This window comes from Aythya marila (genome assembly GCF_965140915.1).
Source record: "Aythya marila genome assembly, chromosome: 13".
NCBI lineage: Eukaryota > Metazoa > Chordata > Aves > Anseriformes > Anatidae > Aythya > Aythya marila.
The window spans coordinates 10,457,298-10,476,009 of NC_139054.1; the positions used below are offsets into that span (position 1 = coordinate 10,457,298).

At 45.2% G+C, this 18,712-nt stretch overlaps 1 protein-coding gene across 2 annotated transcripts in view; it reads left to right on the forward strand.

The window, feature by feature from the left end:
- LOC309883262 (gamma-aminobutyric acid receptor subunit beta-4) overlaps window positions 1–18,712 on the forward strand; it is a 62,887-nt gene that overhangs the window by 22,622 nt on the left and 21,553 nt on the right. For both annotated transcript variants that reach the window (XM_082771186.1, XM_082771187.1), the window contains exon 3: window positions 1,329–1,396. In XM_082771186.1, the coding sequence (XP_082627312.1) occupies window positions 1,329–1,396 (68 nt within the window). The remainder of the gene's footprint in view (window positions 1–1,328; window positions 1,397–18,712) is intronic.

Sequence of the window (18,712 nt, forward strand, 5' to 3'; positions counted from 1 at the left end):
CCCTCTCCCCCAATCTCCTAATTACTTTCTAAGCTATTTCATGATTATCTGCAAATATTTCAGCATTTAGATCTACTAATGAGTCCATGGAAGAGTTAATACCTTGAGTGGCATCGTTGTTTGCCATTCCCTCTCTACTTCTGCATTGCAAGGAATCATTTTCCCCCTGGCATGTGTGGGAAGAGGGGACTTGGGTTGTGGTGGGATTGTTTGTGTTTTGGCTTTGGAACTGTGGGGATAACTGGAGATGGGTGGCATTCAAAAACCCCATCTCAAGCTGCAGAAGGTCTTTTGCTGTTTTTAGTAGTTGCTGTGTATCTTTGCAAATAGTTTTACACAACTTAAATGCCACTGAAGGGGCTGTTCTGTTGCCTGTCTGTGGGAGCTGCTTGTCAGAGGGGCTGAAGTTGAACTAGGTATAAGTCATTCTAGCTTGGAGGCTCACACATCTGGAAGTATTGGCTGAAATGTTCTTCTGACCTGAATCTACAGGTCTGTGGGAAATGGTAACTCAGCTTTTGCTGCATTTGGACAAGAGGGCAATAGGTCTGGCTGTGACAGCCCTTGGGTGGTATCTCTTCAAGCTCATCTTGCATGCTGCAGTCAGTGGCATTTACTGCAGTGTGAGAGTAGCTTGTTCGCTGGGTAAGGGAATATCTGCATTTCCCAGAGAAGTTGTATACGGATATCTATAATAGCCCAGTGGCTGTGGGCAACAGGATGTGGGGTGGGATGTCCTGATACCAACAGTGAAATGGGGAATTTGTTCTCTAATCCCAGCTCTGCTCTGAAAATCCACCGTGCAAATGCTGCTTTCTCACTTCATGGGTCTGGTTCCTGTACTTGTCTGGTATCTTGGGTATTAAAACTCACTTGGGCATTTCAAACGGTGTGCTGCAGAGCTGGCAGGGTGATGGAGGAGTGATTTGGAGTATCTTTCCTGCCCACGTGTTACATGGGCTTGATTGCTGTGTTCTTTGTATGGTCAATCAGCAACACCTTATGCAAGTCCTCTGGGAGCTTTCTGATGTCTCTGAAGGCATTATTTGGAATAACCAGAGATAATTGTATAACTAGGGGGTAATTAACTTCCAGGAATTAAAGAATCAAGCTTAGTCTGCGCTACCCCTAGGGGTGAGTCTATAAAGCTGGGAGTTAGAGAAATCTATTCCTCTTTCGTCATTTGAGCACATGTGACTTTGAAATTCTTGAGACTTGGGGAATGTGAGGCTGCTTCAAATCATATTGCAGCATTTCTAGTCGATGCTGTAATAGCAGACAAGAGGAGAGCTTGAATATGATTCTAATCCAGTCCATTTGTGTTTCAGGTAACCCTGTCACAGTGGGAATGAGCATCCATATCTCCAGCATTGACCAGATCTCTGAAGTCAACATGGTGAGTCTGGGAGGAATTTAAAAAAATATATAAATAAATAAAGCCTAATAAACTATTCTTCCTCTCTCTGGTTGAGAGGCACACCCAAGACAATGGCTCCTTGGAGTCACCTGAGATCTTAGGGTGCCCTTCTAAAAAGAATAGTTACCCCCTGCTTCCGTAAACTCCTTCTGCAGGTCTTCCCTGCAGCTGGGAAGCTTTTGGAGGAAGAGTGGCACTTTTCTGGTATTGAATAAGTGTTTTTTCTTCTGATTTGGACACAGGATTCTGAGGGATGATGGGAGCTCTGATTTAAGACAGTTCTTCCTCACTAAAGCATATGGAATTCAAGCATGATTTCTCCATATGCAGTGGGATGAGAAGTTAAACATCATCATGCTGTACTAAATGAGATTTCCAAATTTCTTTCTCAGCATACTGGTTTTAGTCTGAGCCTTCCTATTTCTGCCCGTTGATTGGCCTTTGTCACTGGGACTGCCTGTCAATTGGCACCACAGCCCAGCTCCAGGCTCAAAAAAAAAAAATTTTTTTTTGCAAGACAAAGTTGGCATGATAGACCTCTCTGGTACACTCTTACCTTTGCTGGTAGTATTTGTGATGTGATTGAAAGACTGTAGTTTGCTTCCAAAGGTGAAGTAAATTCTAGTAGGGTTAGTGAGTGTCTCCACCAGAGATGCTCCTGTGAGCTAGTGTCTGGTGTTGTGGATGGAGAATCTCAGCTGGCCTCTCTGGAGCTAGTTGTATCTTATGCAGGGCAGATTCTCATCCCTTATCTTTCTGTGCTAGTTGCACGGATCTCTCCAAAATATTAATGCTTATTCCTTAAAGTAGGTTCTTATATTTTTCCAGTGACACAAAGGCGGTAGTGGTTTTACAGTCAGCCTGTGATTCCTGAGTTGAAAAACAGGCAGTGGCTTTGTATCCTTTCTGGTGGTAAGATGGCCTTTTCCAGATCTGTACTGGAAAGGAAGGAATCTAATTGTGATCTGCTTGTTTGGGGTGTCATTGATAGGCTGGAGCTTTTCATACCACTGATGAAAAACATCCTCTGCCCAGATAACAGATTTTACCCCCAACTATTCCATAAGGATTTTGGTTATGGATGGGATCCACATCTGGGCTTGTGCTATCTCTCAGAAGCCCTCAGCACCCAGCAGAGGACATGCATTGCACTGATCTGTCACCTAGCCCTGCCTTCCTCTCTCCTGTGCCCAGAGGCTTTTCTTCCAAGTTGCTTTGCTTTCCAGGAGGCTGGGTAAGGGAGAAAGGCTGACGGGGACCTTCAGGAGCAGCTGTTCTGTTCCTCAGTTCCAGACCCATGTAGGAGAATCCTAGGCCAGTTTACAGTTCTTGCTCATTGAGCCAATTAAAACCTTGGTCTCCCAGTGCTCCTGTCCTATTTATCCGATTCTGTACTCTCCTGACCTGTTTCTCTGTCCCACCAGCTATTTTGCTGTCGCACTGGGGGAGGAGGGGAGATGAGGCAATCATCTGACTTGTCAATTTGTTTTCCAAACTGCTTGAAACTCCTGAATGTATCTGTTGATACATTTCAAGCTGAAGGGATGACCACGAGTCTTCAGGTTCTCATATAAAACAGTTTTTTATATTTTCTTATACAGAAGAGGCTTGGAAAGTGGAGATCAAACAAACTTCTGGGCCTTACTAGGAAAATAAAGATGAGCAGTGCTGATCTATGGGTTAAATCACTACCAAATATTTGCTGTTTCTTATTATTCTAAACTATGGAACATGCAGCAAATTGCAGACTCTCCCCATTCACCTAACTTTTAGCATCATCTATATGGCATGTTACACTTCAGTGTTAACATACAGAAATTTAGGTATGGACCTATGGCCCCATTGCATTGGGTAGCTGTGCTTGAGGTTAGGCTCAGCTTAGAGGAGACAGATGGCTTAACCCAATTCCATCTATCTTGCCTGTCAGGACAGAGCTCATCTCTAAGTCACCTCCTCCCCCGGTCTCAAATTGGATCTGAATTTTCCTGTGTGGTGAACGAGCTGTCACCCTCCTTGCTAGAGTCAGGCTGAACACTTTGGGGTCTGAGAGCATAGTCTAAGACCCTAGCTTGCACAGACCTCACTGGAGGGAGTGAGGGATTTGACTATTTGCCTGTTATAATTGCTCTGATCTTTCACTACAGACCTGAGAAGAGAGCTAGGTGCTGCAGAGGCAGGTTCAGAATGAAGCTCCAAGTGAAGATGTGTGTGGGCTAATAAAGGCTGCTCAAGCTCTTTGCCATATACCTGTTGTCAGGCATGCTGTGTCCTGGGCTAGTAGCCATTCTCTTAGCAATGCTTTCAACCCTTTCCTCATGAAAGCCACGTTCTCCCCTTTCTGGTGAACACCTTGTTTTCCTCTACCCCAAATTCCTGGGGCAAGAGGGTGTTTGGGGCTGGAGAGAAATCCACATCATTGTGGTATGCAGAGGAGAATGTTTCCCAACATGAACCTTCAACCATGTGCTGCTCTGGGTCTTACAGGTTTCAGGCAGCACTGTTGATGGACACTTTTTTTGGTAGTCATGGCTTTGTTATAATCAGGCTGGGCTCTAGGTACTCTGAGTTTATGCCACGTTCCTGTTGATGCTGCTATGGCACATCACTTCTATGCTTTTCTCATCTCTCCTGGCCTTCTGTACAAGTTGACAAGCACAATTTCCCAGCCATCCTTCATGTGTAAGTTTGGGAGGCTACTCAAGGTCAAGATCTATGGGTATCATGGTGAGGCATCTTCAAAAGGGGTTAAAAAATCAGAATCATCTTAAAGAACAAACAGGGAGTGGAAGAGTTCTTGTGTGATGCAAGTTTCCAGGCTGCAGAGATTTATGTGCATTGTTCTTTTGTGTGACAGATGCCCCGGGGAAAGGGCTGTCTTACCCCTGCTCTGGACATGGTTACGGGCAAGAAAAACAAGACATTTTTTGGCATTGTATGTGATTGGGGAAGGGACTGTGCAATGAATAAATTAAAGGCACACAAGTGGAGCTGGGTTGTCACGGCAACCAAATAGCTTCTATTGTTCCACAAGGAGTGTTATTACTTACTGCCCCTTGTAGGATAATTAATTAATCCTCAGACATCCTTTCTGGAACAATGGCCCTGGGGCTGGGCAGGCTGAGGAGAGCCCCCACCTCTCCCATCGCTGGGCTTCCTGGCACCTACTGGCTGCGTGATGGTGGGGAACAAGTGCTGCCAGGGACTTGCCACTGCATGATTCAAAAAGTTGTTTTCCATGGGAGTCCAGCTGGACACGGTGCTGTGGAGGAATACAGCTCCATCCGTGATCTAAGCAGCACTCTTTGCCTTCACTCCCATGGGAACTGTACTGCCAAAATGATGTGGTGACATTTCAGTCCCGGAGGCTACAGGGCTCTCTGCTAAGGCAATGCAGCTATGTCTTTATACTGGAGGTTCCCAGACACTGATACATGGAATGCATTGCAATTGCCTGTACAAGTTCAGTGTGTCCCGGTGCCTTGCTGTTACAAAGGCAATGCCTCTCCACCGCCTTGAGGGCCATGCCCCAGTGCCATGCCATGGTACAGTGCAAGTGGAGACGTGTCGGGTTAAAGGAGGTTCCTAGGTGCACTGTAATGATCTCCCAATGATGAGGAACCAGAGCTACTGCTTTTATTTAATAAAAAGACGCCTTGTTCACTGCAGCTGCTGCCTGTGTGGTCAGCCATATTTCCAAGCTCACTTGCTCAAGTAATGTTTTATTGCTGTGTACTCCTCTTAGCCCTGCTAAGCAATGCTGAGCTGCAGCCTCTGTTCTTGTCAGTGATTAGCAGGATTATTTGCTGAGCCAAGATCAGTGACATCAGTTGAAATGCCTGGGAAAGAATGCCAGGGGCCAGGCCAAACAGGTATTGGGGAGGGCACGTTTGACTGGCAGACCCTCTGGGAAGTGCTGCTCCATGAAGATGAAAGGCCTAGCTGGAGACTTTTCAGATCCTGTACAAATTTGCAAGCTGAGGATTTAAAGGCAGACTGAAAGGAGAAATATCGTCACAGTGATGTTCTGTAGCTTAGATGATATGCTAAGCAAGGAAGAATGGTATCTCCCAGTTCTCCTTTAAGGAAATAGGCTGGATAACTTATCTGGCAAATGCCATTTTGCTACAGGTGGTTGAGTTGTTTTAAGTGTGCAACAATGTGCAGCTATTTACAGATGCTTGGTCACATATTGGTGCTCAGTACTATGTTCAGACCTCTTACTATGGTGTCCAGTTACTGAGGAGTCTAGCAGTACTTCTGAACCAGGAGAATGAGAAGTGCTGTCGGTCTGGAGCTCAAGTCATTCTGCAGCTGGAGAAACATGTAAATTTTGGCCCTTGTGGTATGTGGCCTTAACGCTGTCTGAACTCACCATCAGCTTGGTGCTCTGGTTCAAGCAACCTGCTTTGCTGGATCTAGCTCTAATAGTATCTAGTCCCTACTGCTTCAGAAGGAGCTGAAAGTCTTCCCCTGTATGCTCAGCTGAGGACTGGCCTGTTCAGGGTGGACTGCACTGGCTGCATGGTGGGTGTAGAGGTTGGTGCTTCCAGCCGCAGCCTTGTCTCTCTAATCTTTGCGGACATATTTTTCTAGTTCCAGACCGTTCAGACTCCCTTCAAGCATTAATGAACTATTTCAATAAAGAAAACAACCAGAAGTTTTTTATGCATTTAAAATAAGAGATGGTTACCCTTCATAACGCTTCAATTTTCCTGCCCTATGATCTGTGCAGTCCTAAACCTGCTCCCCCCTGTGTTTCTGCACGCCATAAACAGCTTGGAGCACGCAGCCTTTGTCGTCGTGATTTCTTTGTGGCTCCTATAATTTATTCATCCCAAGATGCTCTCCTACATCTGCAATAACATTGTTTCAGTTTGTTATAGCACTAGCTTTAAAGTTTTATAAACCTGGTGACAAGTTGAAAAGTTACAAGAGAATTATTGTAGAGGGCTAGTGTAAGAAACAAGGCTTCCAAATAGAAATGTCTGCTGCAATATACAACATGCTAAATGAACGATACCTGCAGGATGGGTGATACCTTTTTCTGGGGGACAGCCTGCAGTACAGACGGGTTAGTGTTTGGTGCAGAATACTTGGCAAGGTGCACCTTGATGTTTTGCTTCATTACCTCCTATTCCTGTATCATCACCTCTTGCCACGTTGCTGTCTTGTGGGAGTGACTGCTCTCATGCTGGTGTGCTGTACTTGGTCACTTGGGGGCTTACAGAAGGAAGCACGTCTGCTATTTACCAACTTCCCAAAGCTTGTTTGAAAACACAGTTGTCATGTAAAGAAAATAAGTTATCCCTGCTCAGGAGAGATGTAAACTATGCCCAAGAAGTCTGAAGGCTGAGCACTAGGTGTTTTAAATTGCCTTTTAACACAGGACAAGGTGGATTGGGTGTGTAAAGATGTTCTTGACCAGGAAAGATCATTGTACAACTGGTTGTGCCCAAGTGATGATGGCATTACTCTTCACTATGTCAAATTTTCTCTCCATCAGGAATGTTTGAAATAGCCTCTGTAGAGGAATCTGTCCTGATGAGGCATTGCTGTTCTGTTTTCCCTGAAGTATGAATATGCACTGCCTAGCTGAATCTCACTTCACTATAACCAATGCACACTAATAACTTATTGTCTAGTAGGCATAGCTGGTGAAAGAAGGCAGTGTGAATGGACAGGCTCAGTATGAGAGTCTTTGCACTACACAGTGATTTCTTAAGCTACTTGCTCATGGACACAGCTCTTGGCCTTTGATCCATTTCAGGTAGACCCTCTGTGTCTGCAATAGCAGGCAGGAAACACCTTTGCTGCAATATGTTTCTGAAAAGGATTTTCCATTGATATGGATATCTTGAGTTTTTTAAAACAAGATTTATTTATTAAGGAGAGGTTTCTGCTACCAACATTTATACTACCATGTGTTCTCTTCAAATATATTGATAGTTTTTATTTAACTAAAATTGTTAACATTTTTTTCAATGGAAAAATGACATACAGATATTTTCTAGTTAGTCTGTTCTATGTTTCTGGACATCAAAAGGTCTTAAAATAAAGGTTAAAGCATTTACATCCTACAGTTAGAGGCTTCTGCAGTTATATGTTATGAAATACAGCAATGAGTGTCCTGTCATGCTTGTAACTGTTTCTCTGTAGCCTCAGGTATCTCTAGGCCCATGACACTACAATCTGAAGTGTGTGTGTGTACACTGTATGTAAGGTTGCTGAATATCGAAGACTGCCAAGATATTTGAAAGTTGAGACACTCTTAGTGCTGAGTTTAATGGGTGGTGTGCTGTCATGGTACTGCAGGGGCTGTAGGATTGCTGTAGGCTCCTGAGGTACTGCATGTAGCAGAGGATGCAGTGGTGCCTTGGTGCTGAAGAAGGGCCAGGCTCTCGTACTGTGGCATAATGAGAATGGTACAGCTCTGATTTACAGTGAGATCCCTAGATTTTGTGCTGGTATGGATGGATAGTGTTGTTTTTCTTCATATGCTGGGGGTTTGTGTGTGCTTTGAGTTAAGATATTCCAAGCATGTGGCTGAGATAGGTTTCTTCAGAGTTGGCAATGGTCTGTGCCTTCTGCTGCCAATCATGGCTTCAGTGCTACTTAGGTCATGCAGCTATTGTTGCTTCAAGTCCTCAAGTGCAGCTCTGTGATGCACTGGGTGGCTGCTTGGAAAATCAAATGGTGGCAGTTCTGTACACAGGACTGTTGGGGCTCAGCACCGATACAGTCTAAAAAGCCAAGATGTGTATATCTGTTCATACCACATTATATTTTAACAGATATCCCCCTGATTGTGCTGAAAAGATCCCTTGTACTAACATAGTACATGAGGACAAGCAAAGTACCAGACCTCAGGGCAGCTGTACTCTGTGATGGGATGTGGGAACAAGTATTGAAATTCAAACAAACAGTGGTCCCCTTTCTGCCCCAAAGACAGGGATAGTCCTTCCACAAGAGGGTGGGGTTCTTGTACAAAACAACTGAGAAAAAAGCAAACTACTGTGAATGAGTCCAAAGTACTCCACCTTTATAGGTCCCAAAATTGGTTATGAAGAGACTGGCCTGGCTTAAACTAGAAAATAGGTCAGTGTGACTCATATGTCAATATTTACTGCATTACTGGCAACTTGTAGAAGGGAAAAATCTTGCATCTTCCATAATATTTTGGAGATTATCCTATTCCAGTGACAAAATTCTCCCTGTGTCCTTGGTCTTGATGCTGGTTAACTGCAGAGGCAGCCCAGTAAATTCACTACATCTTAGAGTCAAGTTGCTAAGTAACAACCAAAGATCACCACACAATCTCTTCAAATGCAGTGGCCAGCAGAAAGCCAGTATCTTCACAAAGAGCCAGCAGTTTCTTCTGACATGGAAGTCTCAGATTTGGTGTGTAGCAGAGGGCAGTCAGGTAAAGCAGCAGTCCTGCGGGGAGGTGGCTCTGTGTGACAGGGGACAGCTTTAGAGCTTCTCCTGCAGAGGGGTCCCCTATGTTTGTGCTGAAGGGTGCTGATGTCTTGGTTCTTAATAATGTCCTTGAATGAAATATTTTTGTTGGTTGGATTGTACTGTTTTGACATGGACATAGATCAGTCGATAATGAGCTGTGGAAACCTTGCTGAAACAAGCTCTCAGCTGAAGACAGACTAGGAACTGCTGGACTGGAGTATGACTCTTTCCCCCTGAGGCTTTCTATTCTACCATGCTGATTTCCTCCTAGAAATCCTGTAGCATTCACAGGATAGCTTAATGGGAGGGTTTGCAGGAAGCCTTTTATCTGCGTAACTGGAAATGCTTGGCTATGGGCAAGCTGTTGGATGGACTGGCTGATTTCTAGCCTAAACCCAGGGTTTTTCAGCACTATTAAAACATGGTGGCAATGCTTATTGAGAATAAGCATTTATGTGCTTATTTAAGTAAGCATCCCCCCTGCACATCTTTCCATGATGTTGTTTTCCCTAAGGAGCAGCTCTGCAAGTGCCCCAGTATCACAAGTTTGAGCCTCAGGAGGGCTGAGTCAACCCTGCTTCCAGTACTGAGAGAGTTCAAATGACTGGCTCGCTAGGTGATTTCCCCAGTGAGAATATTTCTGTGCTTTCACTGAAGAGACTTAAGTTCACTCTGCATGTCGTAGATGACTCCACCCCACAGCAGGAAAGAAGTCATATTGGAGAGGATGAGAATCCATGGCTATATGGCTTGCAGCACGCTTTCAGCTGAACAGTGCTATGTATTGCAGTGCTCCATCTGTTCCTGTATCAGCCAAGTTATCTTTAGATCTGAACATGTCAGTGTATGGTGGTGGTATGAACCTCTTTGGTTTGCACTCCAGCATTCTTGTAGTAGTTAGAATTGTTACTGCAGAAAACTTTGTCCAGGATAAAAATGACTTTTTTTCCTGCTTAGGTTTTTATTCAGGTTTTTACACAGGCGGAACTCCCACAGCCTTTATATATATTTATATATATATTTAAAAGCTGCATGTATTTGAGAGCAGTGTTCCAAATGGCCACCTGTTTCAATAGCAGTGCTGCAGCATTGGAGAGGATTACTGCAGAATGCTAAAGTATCTTCCCCCAAGTGAGAGCTTTGTCTGGTTTGATTGAAAACCGAATTAGACCTTGAGGATCTGACCTGCTGACATCTTGTCATATATACATTTAAAGCGTGCAGCAATAGTGTACGTGCGCAAGAGTGCCAGCACCTCAATATAGAACCTAGATTGGAATACAAGTGCGTGCGTGTCGTGTTGCTATTTGAATATGTAAATAAATGGGGCTATATATAGCTCTATGCTATGTACATGTTGAGTGAAGGTGGCAGATACGGCAGCTGAATAGCTTTGCTGTTTCTGAATGCTGGTAGAGGCTCCCTGCTTGCTCCCTACATCTCTCCTGCTTGCTCCTACCCCTATCTGCCTTTCTGCTATCACAATTTTCAGGCCTCTGGAGAAGATCGTGTGTGGGGACAGGAGCTGTTAATATTCTGAGCCTGTGCTGAGTTGCTAGGCTACAGAGAAAAATGAACATTCAAGGAAAAAGGATGGTGAAAGGGAGAGGATCTGCTGAGCTGTTTGGAGACCCAGAAAGGCCCTCTAGTCAAATGAAAGGGATCATTTTGGGGAAGGAGTCAGCGCACGCACGTGGGATGAAATGTGGGCAGTCCCTGCTGGCCTGGCACAAGCAGACTCAGGACAGCTCCAGACAGAAAAAGGGCAGAGGAAGAAGTAAAAGGATCCTCCAGCCCCTGCTCCCTTCTATGTCACTGCATGCAGGGCATGTGCAGCTGGCTGCCAGGGTGCAATGGGTCACCAGGCTGGGGTATACACTTTTATTCCAGGTTGGACGAGGCCCTGGGCAACTTGATTCAGTGGGTGGCAGGGGGTTGGAGCTGGGTGATCTTTCATGTCCCTTCCAGCCTAAGCTGTTCTATGATTCTATGGTTCTGTGAGGCATCCCTCACCCCTTCTTTGTAGGGTGCTTCACATGAGGCTCTAGTGAAGAGGGAAGCAAACCCAAAGCATGTTCACAGCTTTCAGGTTGGACTTCATCTCCCTCTCACTGCAGCAACCTACCACCAGAAGATCTCCTTTAACCTCAGTGTGACTGCAGGGGAAGGCAACTCGTGGCTTTTATCTCCTTGATAAAACCTTTGCATTCCTAGGTCATGGATACACAAAGTACTGACCCTTTTATCCATCAAGAGTTTTCAGCTGAGGTTCAAGCAGACTTGAGGGTTTATAACACATCATCTGCAGTCTGATCCTGGTTTTCCTGGAGCCCAATCTAGTTCCTAAGCACTGACCCTCTTCAGCTGTTCCCTTCTGTAAATGAGCGTCAGGTATGTAGCTGTAGAGGCTGTGAGCCATCAGACCTATGAGGTGTCTTGTCTTCCTCTCTTCTGGAAGGCTGGCTTTGCTCTCTGCTCCCATTCCTGTCTGCAAGATTTGTTCCCTCTCAATATTGCTGGCTGTATCAGAACCCTCAGAAAAATTAAACAGTGCCTTCGGGTATTTTTATTATCTGGATACTTTATTTACCGAGCTCACATGGGCTCCCTGCCAATAACTTTCAGCCAGCTCTGCAAATAGAGCTCCTTGGCTCCAGGACTGTTGGTCCTGGTACTGCAGAGAGCACTCACTCAGCATGGACAAGGACTGCAGCTTGTTCTCCACCATCCAGTTGGCCGTGAAGTCAAAGTCTGCTTGCTTGTGGACCTCCACAGCCTGCTGAAATCTGTTCTTTAACTCCTGCGTCCTGTAATAAACTTGACTTATTCAGCAGGATTGGGAGTGTTTCATACAGCTGTATTTTGAATGCTATTGTCAGCTGCACTGCACCTGTCCATCAGGTTCATGTTTCCCCAGCCAAGACCTGAACAAATAAAGTGGCAGAATGATGCCATAGGCCAAAATGTGTGCAGTGCTGCTGGTGGCACTCTGCTCCATTGGCTTTACCCTGGCTACACCAAAAGCAGACTAACCCAGGACTGCTGGGGCTCTCTATTTCCTGTACCATTTCCACACCATCTTACCTGTTTACTCCTGGTCATCCTTTACAAGATCAAACGCTTGGGCTTTTTAAAGGAAATTAACACCATTTTCTAACCTGTTGATCAAGCTACTCTGTGTCAACATTGAGTTGGAACAGATGCACAGGGGTGTTATTTTAGAGTACCTAATACCAGTGGGTTTCTAAGCCCCTTAAAGGATTTTGAAGTTTCCTTTTCTCTTCCCCATTCCTCTAGCCTCACTTCATATAGTCTCTGGCAGTCAGTGCCTATGTAAAGGGCTGCAGGACCTCTCCTGTCTGGAGTAGGGTGTGATTAGATTGGTGTCCAGTAAAACCATTGGCAAGATGGTGAAAAGGATGTTTCATTTAAAAAAAAAAAAAAATAGTTCTGGGAATATTCTAGTGAAATCGCATTTTTCTGTTACCATGTTGCTGCTGATAGAAGCCTATAAAGTGTTGACCACTTGAAGTGAGCATTTCTCAGCAGGCAAGATGTAAGAAAGTCACTACAAAATTCTCTGAAGGTATGTGCAGAGGCCTTTGAAAGGGTTTAGGGAGCATCGCTGGTCTTCCAGAATCACTTTTCACTTGGCATAATCCAGCTTTCTTCCCCCAGCCTTTTGAGGGCTTTAGAAACTGATATCTTCACTAGTCACTGCTTAAACATCTCACTCAAATTTAATTTAGCTTAATAGGCTAGTTGTTGCATGTTTAATTAAATACAAATGATTATTAAAAACATATTTTTGAGCTTTAATGGCTGTATATTAGATACGCCCATATGTGTATGCAGCAGGGCACTGGAAACAGATGCTGTAAGGCAGAAAGGGGATTGCCTGGTAAGCACAAAAAGATGGGCTGGGGGAAGCTGGGTGGGAGATGGAAGAAGGGATGGGATACAGGCACCAGCACAGTTCCATGGTTTGTGGGTGTGCAGAAGGTAAATATGTAGCATATCACAATAGTGCAGACAAACAGCAGCTTGCTGCCCTCCCTACAGTATCCTAAGCCAGTTACCTCTCTAATGTGCTTCTTCCCTGCAAGGAATTGCTCAGGTAGGGACCTGTCTGAGCTCCCTTCTGGTTTAAGTGAACATCTTACCTGCTTTTAGCTCCCCCATGTACTACAAGGAGTCCTTACCAGTTTCCAGACCATCTATCAATGTAATTTTGATTGTGCAAGCAATATTCTTTTGATTTTCTGCCTGAAAATTAGTCAAACTCATGCATCAGATACTGAACTTTGAAGGTGTGACCTTGCTTCTCTGGCATTAGTTAGCCATCTGGACAAAGCATGCCCTTCTGTGCTGGCTTGGTGTGGGAAGGTATAGGCACCAAGCATGAATCTGACCACCTTTCGTTCGGTGACTCCTCACTGTGAAAGAGGACAACTTCTCAAGTTATGATGAGATTTGGAGTGAAAGCTGGCTGGTGACTCAGAAATGGGGAGGCCAAACCACGCTGCTTTTGGGAGTAGAACAGGCTCTGGGTTTTGCCCAGCCACTAGCTCATGTGGAACTGAGCACGGAGACCAGACCAGCCGAAATAATATGAAATAGCTCAGAGATTCTGGGGCTTAAGAATAGAAACTGCCTGGCAATGATTTTAAGGTCTTGCCCAAGGAAGATGGCATGCTGCAGGTGGTGACTTTGGGGTTGCTGCCGGTACAACTGAATGAGGTTGCTGTTTGTTTTTTTTTGTTGTTCTCCCAGCAGGTGCTATGCTGTAGTCTTCTGACTTTCTCCTTTTAACCTCTGCATCCAGCTCGAATGGGGCTGTTAAGCAGACAACATATAGTGCTATTCTGTGCCCAGATGGGGCTTTGGTACACAGGCTGTGAAGTCTGAAAGCCTTGTCATGGGCAGGCCAACCCCCTTTAAGCAAAGGGTACAGCTAGGTACGTCCTGTCTGACATCTGCGGGACCAGCACCAGTCCAGGTGCTGCAGAGATGGGGCATGGCAGAAGAGAAATAGGGCAACAAGATAACACTTCACTTTCACACCCCTAGTTGTGGAGGATACAGCTGATATGTCCCAGTTTCTGGACATGCATTCAGCAATTAAACACATGCAAATTACTACAAAAGTAGATCAGATCAGTGAGGAGAAACATCTCCATGCAAAGTTCTTCTGAGGTCCTAAAGAAAATGAGTTCAAGAGCACAAAGACCTGCTGTGCAGGAGGGCACAGCATATCATATTTCTGTCCCCTTACATTGTGGACAGGTTGTGGGTGCAAGGTGGTTTTCCTGCTCCCCAGGTCAGGTGGACAATTGGGTATTTGAAATTAAGGGATGTGGAAGGAGATTCTGGTTTTCTCACCTGCTAAGCTGAAGCATAAGGAGAAGGTCAGTATCTAAAATAGTTGTCGCTTTATGTATAACAGTTGTCAAGCAGAACTTCAGACTTGTAAATCAGGCACTGGCTTGCACCAGAAGATAAATTAAAAGCAGAATAAAAGCAGAATGTTGGCAGAATACTCTCCCTATGAAAAGCACAGTAAGTACAAGAGCTGCTGCCTCCTGCCCTAGGCAAAGGTGAGGATCTAAAGAAGACTTTGTGCTGTCTTGGAGCTGGAAAGATTGCTATCATGTGTTTGTCAGATTAACTGGTGCTTGTTAAGGTCTAGAACCCATTGATTTGTCTTATCTACGTGGAAATGGACAATCCATTAGGAGGGCAAAGTAGCTTTCTAAAACAAGCTTGCTAAGTAAGGACTGTGGACATCTTGCTCTGTCCTTCCCATATTCTCCTGTACATTTTACACAGCTCTGATTCCTTGCAACTGATTGCAGGCACATTGTTTAAGGCTCCCCTTAAAAATAATTCTTATTTCCCCTAACACCTCCTTAAAATGAAACATACTTGAGGACTGCTTTGTCCTTTAATTTCTCTCCCAAGAATGACGGGAACAGGAGCTGGTGTTTAATCATCAAAGAAGTCGAAGCCAACAAACTGTTCATTAGTCTCTGGCAGTGGCAGCTTGGTTTTTACTAAGTCAGATGTTTCATTTTTCTCCCTCTTTCTGGAGCATCTTGGCTTTCCTAATGTTCTTTTATGATCTTGGACAAGGAGACCATATGTCATTTTCTTATATGGGGTAGGACTTTTATTTGGTCACTTCTCCAAAAGGAGATGATTTATCAAAGTCAGGGGTGGAGGGGAAATGGGGGACAAAGTGAAGTGGCATGGCTAGTGCCAGAGGTAAGCTGTAAAGCCTCCTTTATCCCCCTCATTGCTTACAGTATCTTATGAGTGCTTGGTGTGGAATGCTAGCAGCCTGCAGTAGTCACCTTCACTTTCAAAGCTCCCCCCAGAAAGGTACCAGCTGTTTGTCATACACAAAGATGGACTAGGCACAGGAGACATTCATATTGCTGGAAATACTGTGTTCTGAGCAAAGATTTGGTCCTTTCTCACGTAGTATTTCATACCATTTCTAGACCTCTGAGTCCACTGTAGCCTGTAACAAGGATGCAGACTTCTGCCTCTGGTAATATTTAGTACTGGGGGCTGTAGAGGTCACAGGACAGAAAACCAATCTGCCCCAACCTACCAGTGACCCACATCTCCCAGCAGCTGTGCTGAGGGTTTATGAAGCAGCCTGCTCAGGAGGGATGCTTTAGGTGACTTTCTGTTGGAAGCTGGAGCTCCTGCCATGCAGCAGGAGGATCTGCATCCTTGGGTGGTTCTCCTTTCCTGCTAGTCCCTCCCCTTTTATGACTTGGAGGACTGTGTTTTCTACATTATGCCTGCACCTTTCACAGTACTGCTAAGTACCTGACCTCATGCTTTTTCCATAGGCTCTGTGGAAAGTTTTTTCCATTACCTTGCCCTCAATCTGTTCTTATATAGCAACCCGCTGCTGAAAGTCAGATACTCTAATTGTACAGCTGTTTTGTTTTTTAACCTGTGCAAAAATTATTTCCCCTTTGCTGCTTCCTGCTTCTGTCAGAGCCTTCATACTATTTTTGAATATTTACTTATTTGTATACTGCTCAGTAACCCTCAACTACCTAAAAGTGTGAGACTCTGTAAGCTTAAGTAGCACAGGGTTATGATTACTTACTGACTTAATACAGCCACTACAGGGAATCAGATAAGAGTAAGTCTGATCTGTACCTATTTTTAAGTGATGTAAATACAGTGGAGAGCTAAACTGTAGAATTTACTACCTACCACAAGGCTGCAGGTGCCAAAGGCTGAGATATTCTGAGATGAGACAAACTCTCAGAAGAGAAACCGAGTATCTCCAATTAAGAACGTATCAGCTCTGGCTCAGGAGATCATTAAGCCTGAAACAGCTGCAGAATAAAGTATCGCAACACAAAGACCCCATTTTTTCTTATATTTCTCCCTTCTGTTCTTTTGACTGGTGCTGGTGACAGAACGCTAATGTGTGATGACTTTTGGTCTGACACAGTACCACTGTCTCTGAAATGAGCACAAGCACACTTGTAAGAGTATCACTTTGGGCATAATGTGTGCCCTGTATGCTGATGTATCGCTGTGTTTATTGTCTTTGGGGTTCTACAGGAAACGTCTTCCTCCATCCATACCTCTCTTGTGCCAACATTTCAGCTGATTATTGTTGTGTCCTCTTACATCTTTTTTGTTTTTGGGTCTCTGCTGGGTTTCAGAAAATACTGTAGTTATCAGTCTCTTCATCTTGCCTAGAGATGTATGCCAACAGCCCTGTCCTCAGTAGCTGGCAGGATGCACTGTCACTTTAGCATGTGAGGCCCCCAGGTAAGCTCCTCGTTGTTCTCTGGGGCTTTTCCTAGCCCCTGAGAGAGCTGTCCTCTCTCCTCGCGGGGAAGCAGCTCTGGAGTGTGAGTGCCTGCTGCTCCACATGTTGCTCTCACCTCTGCTTTGTGGATGCATCATGCAGTGAGGAGGAGGAGGAGAGAGGGAGTAAAGCTTCTGCAAAACCTGAGATGGAGGAGGTGCAGGGAGGGGAAGCTGGGGCTGACAGCTCTCCGCTGCTGGGCAGAGCAGGGTGAGTGGAGGCATGTGAAGGGGTGTCCCATGGGGATGGTCACGCTGAGCAGATTTCCAGCAGGCTCAGGTGCTATCTCAGCTTTGTGAGGGGCTGAATGGGAGCTGCAGTGCTGAGCACAGCTCTGCATGCAGCTGGGCCATGAGGTGTGCCTTGCAAGGCAGCATGGAAGTCTTGTAAATAAATAGAATGGAAATGGTGCATCGCTGGCTGCCTGTCCCACAGAGGAGAGCTGGGTACCAAGTGGGGTGAGAGGCTCCAGAAACTCAGGTGCTCTGCTCATACTGCAATGCAGGTCCAAAGTCACTGGGAGGGGTAACCAGAGAGAATATTTTCCTTAGCAGGGTCTTGACCAAAGTGAGAATGTTGGTGTCCCTGAGAGATGGACTGTGAGGCTTCTGAAGCAAGAGCTTAGCAATCCTTTAAAAAGCAAAGCAACACAGTTTCTTGGCCAGAAACCTGTCACTGTGTTTTTGCTCTTTCCAATATAATACAGAAGGTGACAGATATAGCTTTTGTATCCAGACTACACCACATGTTCGCTCCATGACCTTTCAGATACGCATGTGGGTCTGGATTTCTGAATCATAGTTAGATACCCGAAAGCTGGCATACCCATACTGTGGGATTATTTGAGCTTGTTTTCAGAGGTGCTAACTCAAACCTGGCTTTGAGTAAAGTCAGTGGGAGAAGACAGGCAGGCAGGATGCCTCTCTGCTCAGCCCAGATGTTAGTGCATGAGCATGGTCCTTGCCAGCCCCTGGCACAGAGCTGGCAATGCAGAGCAGAAATGCCCCTCATGCATGGTCAGGAGGATTCCTTTGGCACTTTAAGTATCTGCTTAGGAAGAAACAACGTGTCTCTGGCCCCAGCAGTTCATTTGCATGCATTTGCAGAAAGCTTTTTATTTAAGGACTTGTGAAAAGTTACTGGCTTCTGTAAGGCTGCTATCAGCAAGACTTGTGAGCGCTGCTTACCCTGCCCACTTCCTAATCTACATCTTGTTAGCTGTCTTACCCAAAAAAAAATCTTGGCTCCTAGCCTATTTAAGACCTGTTGTGAGAAGATTTTTTCATTGATGTGTACAAGACCCCTTCCTGTACTACTCATTTATCTGAGAGGAAATGATTGTACTTCTAGCACAGTGCTACAACACAGTCTGGCTTTGTGGAAAAGCTGATTTGGGGCCTCTGGGTCTCCCCGGGATGTGCAGTTACTGTGCAGTATCTAGAATTTGTTCTGCAAAGCTGCAGCTGTAGGCTACAAAGCAGCTCTCCCTGCCCTTTGGAAAAGTCCTGACTCAGCAGAACTTTTAAGCTTCAGCTTTGTACTGTGGAACAGGAAAGGAAGAGGAGACGTATGGCATTGTGGTTGCTGGGAATGGTGAAGGAACTGCCCTTTACCCAGCGGATCATGCTCCACTGGTGACAGATTTCCTCCACATATGTCCCTCTCTGAGAATTGCACTGAACTTCCAACTTAGCTCATACACCAGGGCAAGTGCTAATAGTTTGTCGTGGCTGGCCGGGGTTGACTCTGAATCCTTGGGCTAGAGGTGAGATTTTCTGTGTGCCTTTGGGAATGTCCTGAATTTCTGCTCAGAATGAAAGTGGACTTTACCAAGCGTATTGTTTTCATTTTTGCAGAACGAATCAGTTCTGCAAAATGAGTCCCTTCAGGTGGTGGAGGTGCAGACGCAAACATTTGGGTGCCAACAAATGTGGAGACCCACCAAAGGTCTCAGCAGTGGCAGGAGGGGACTGGACTGCTTTATGTCC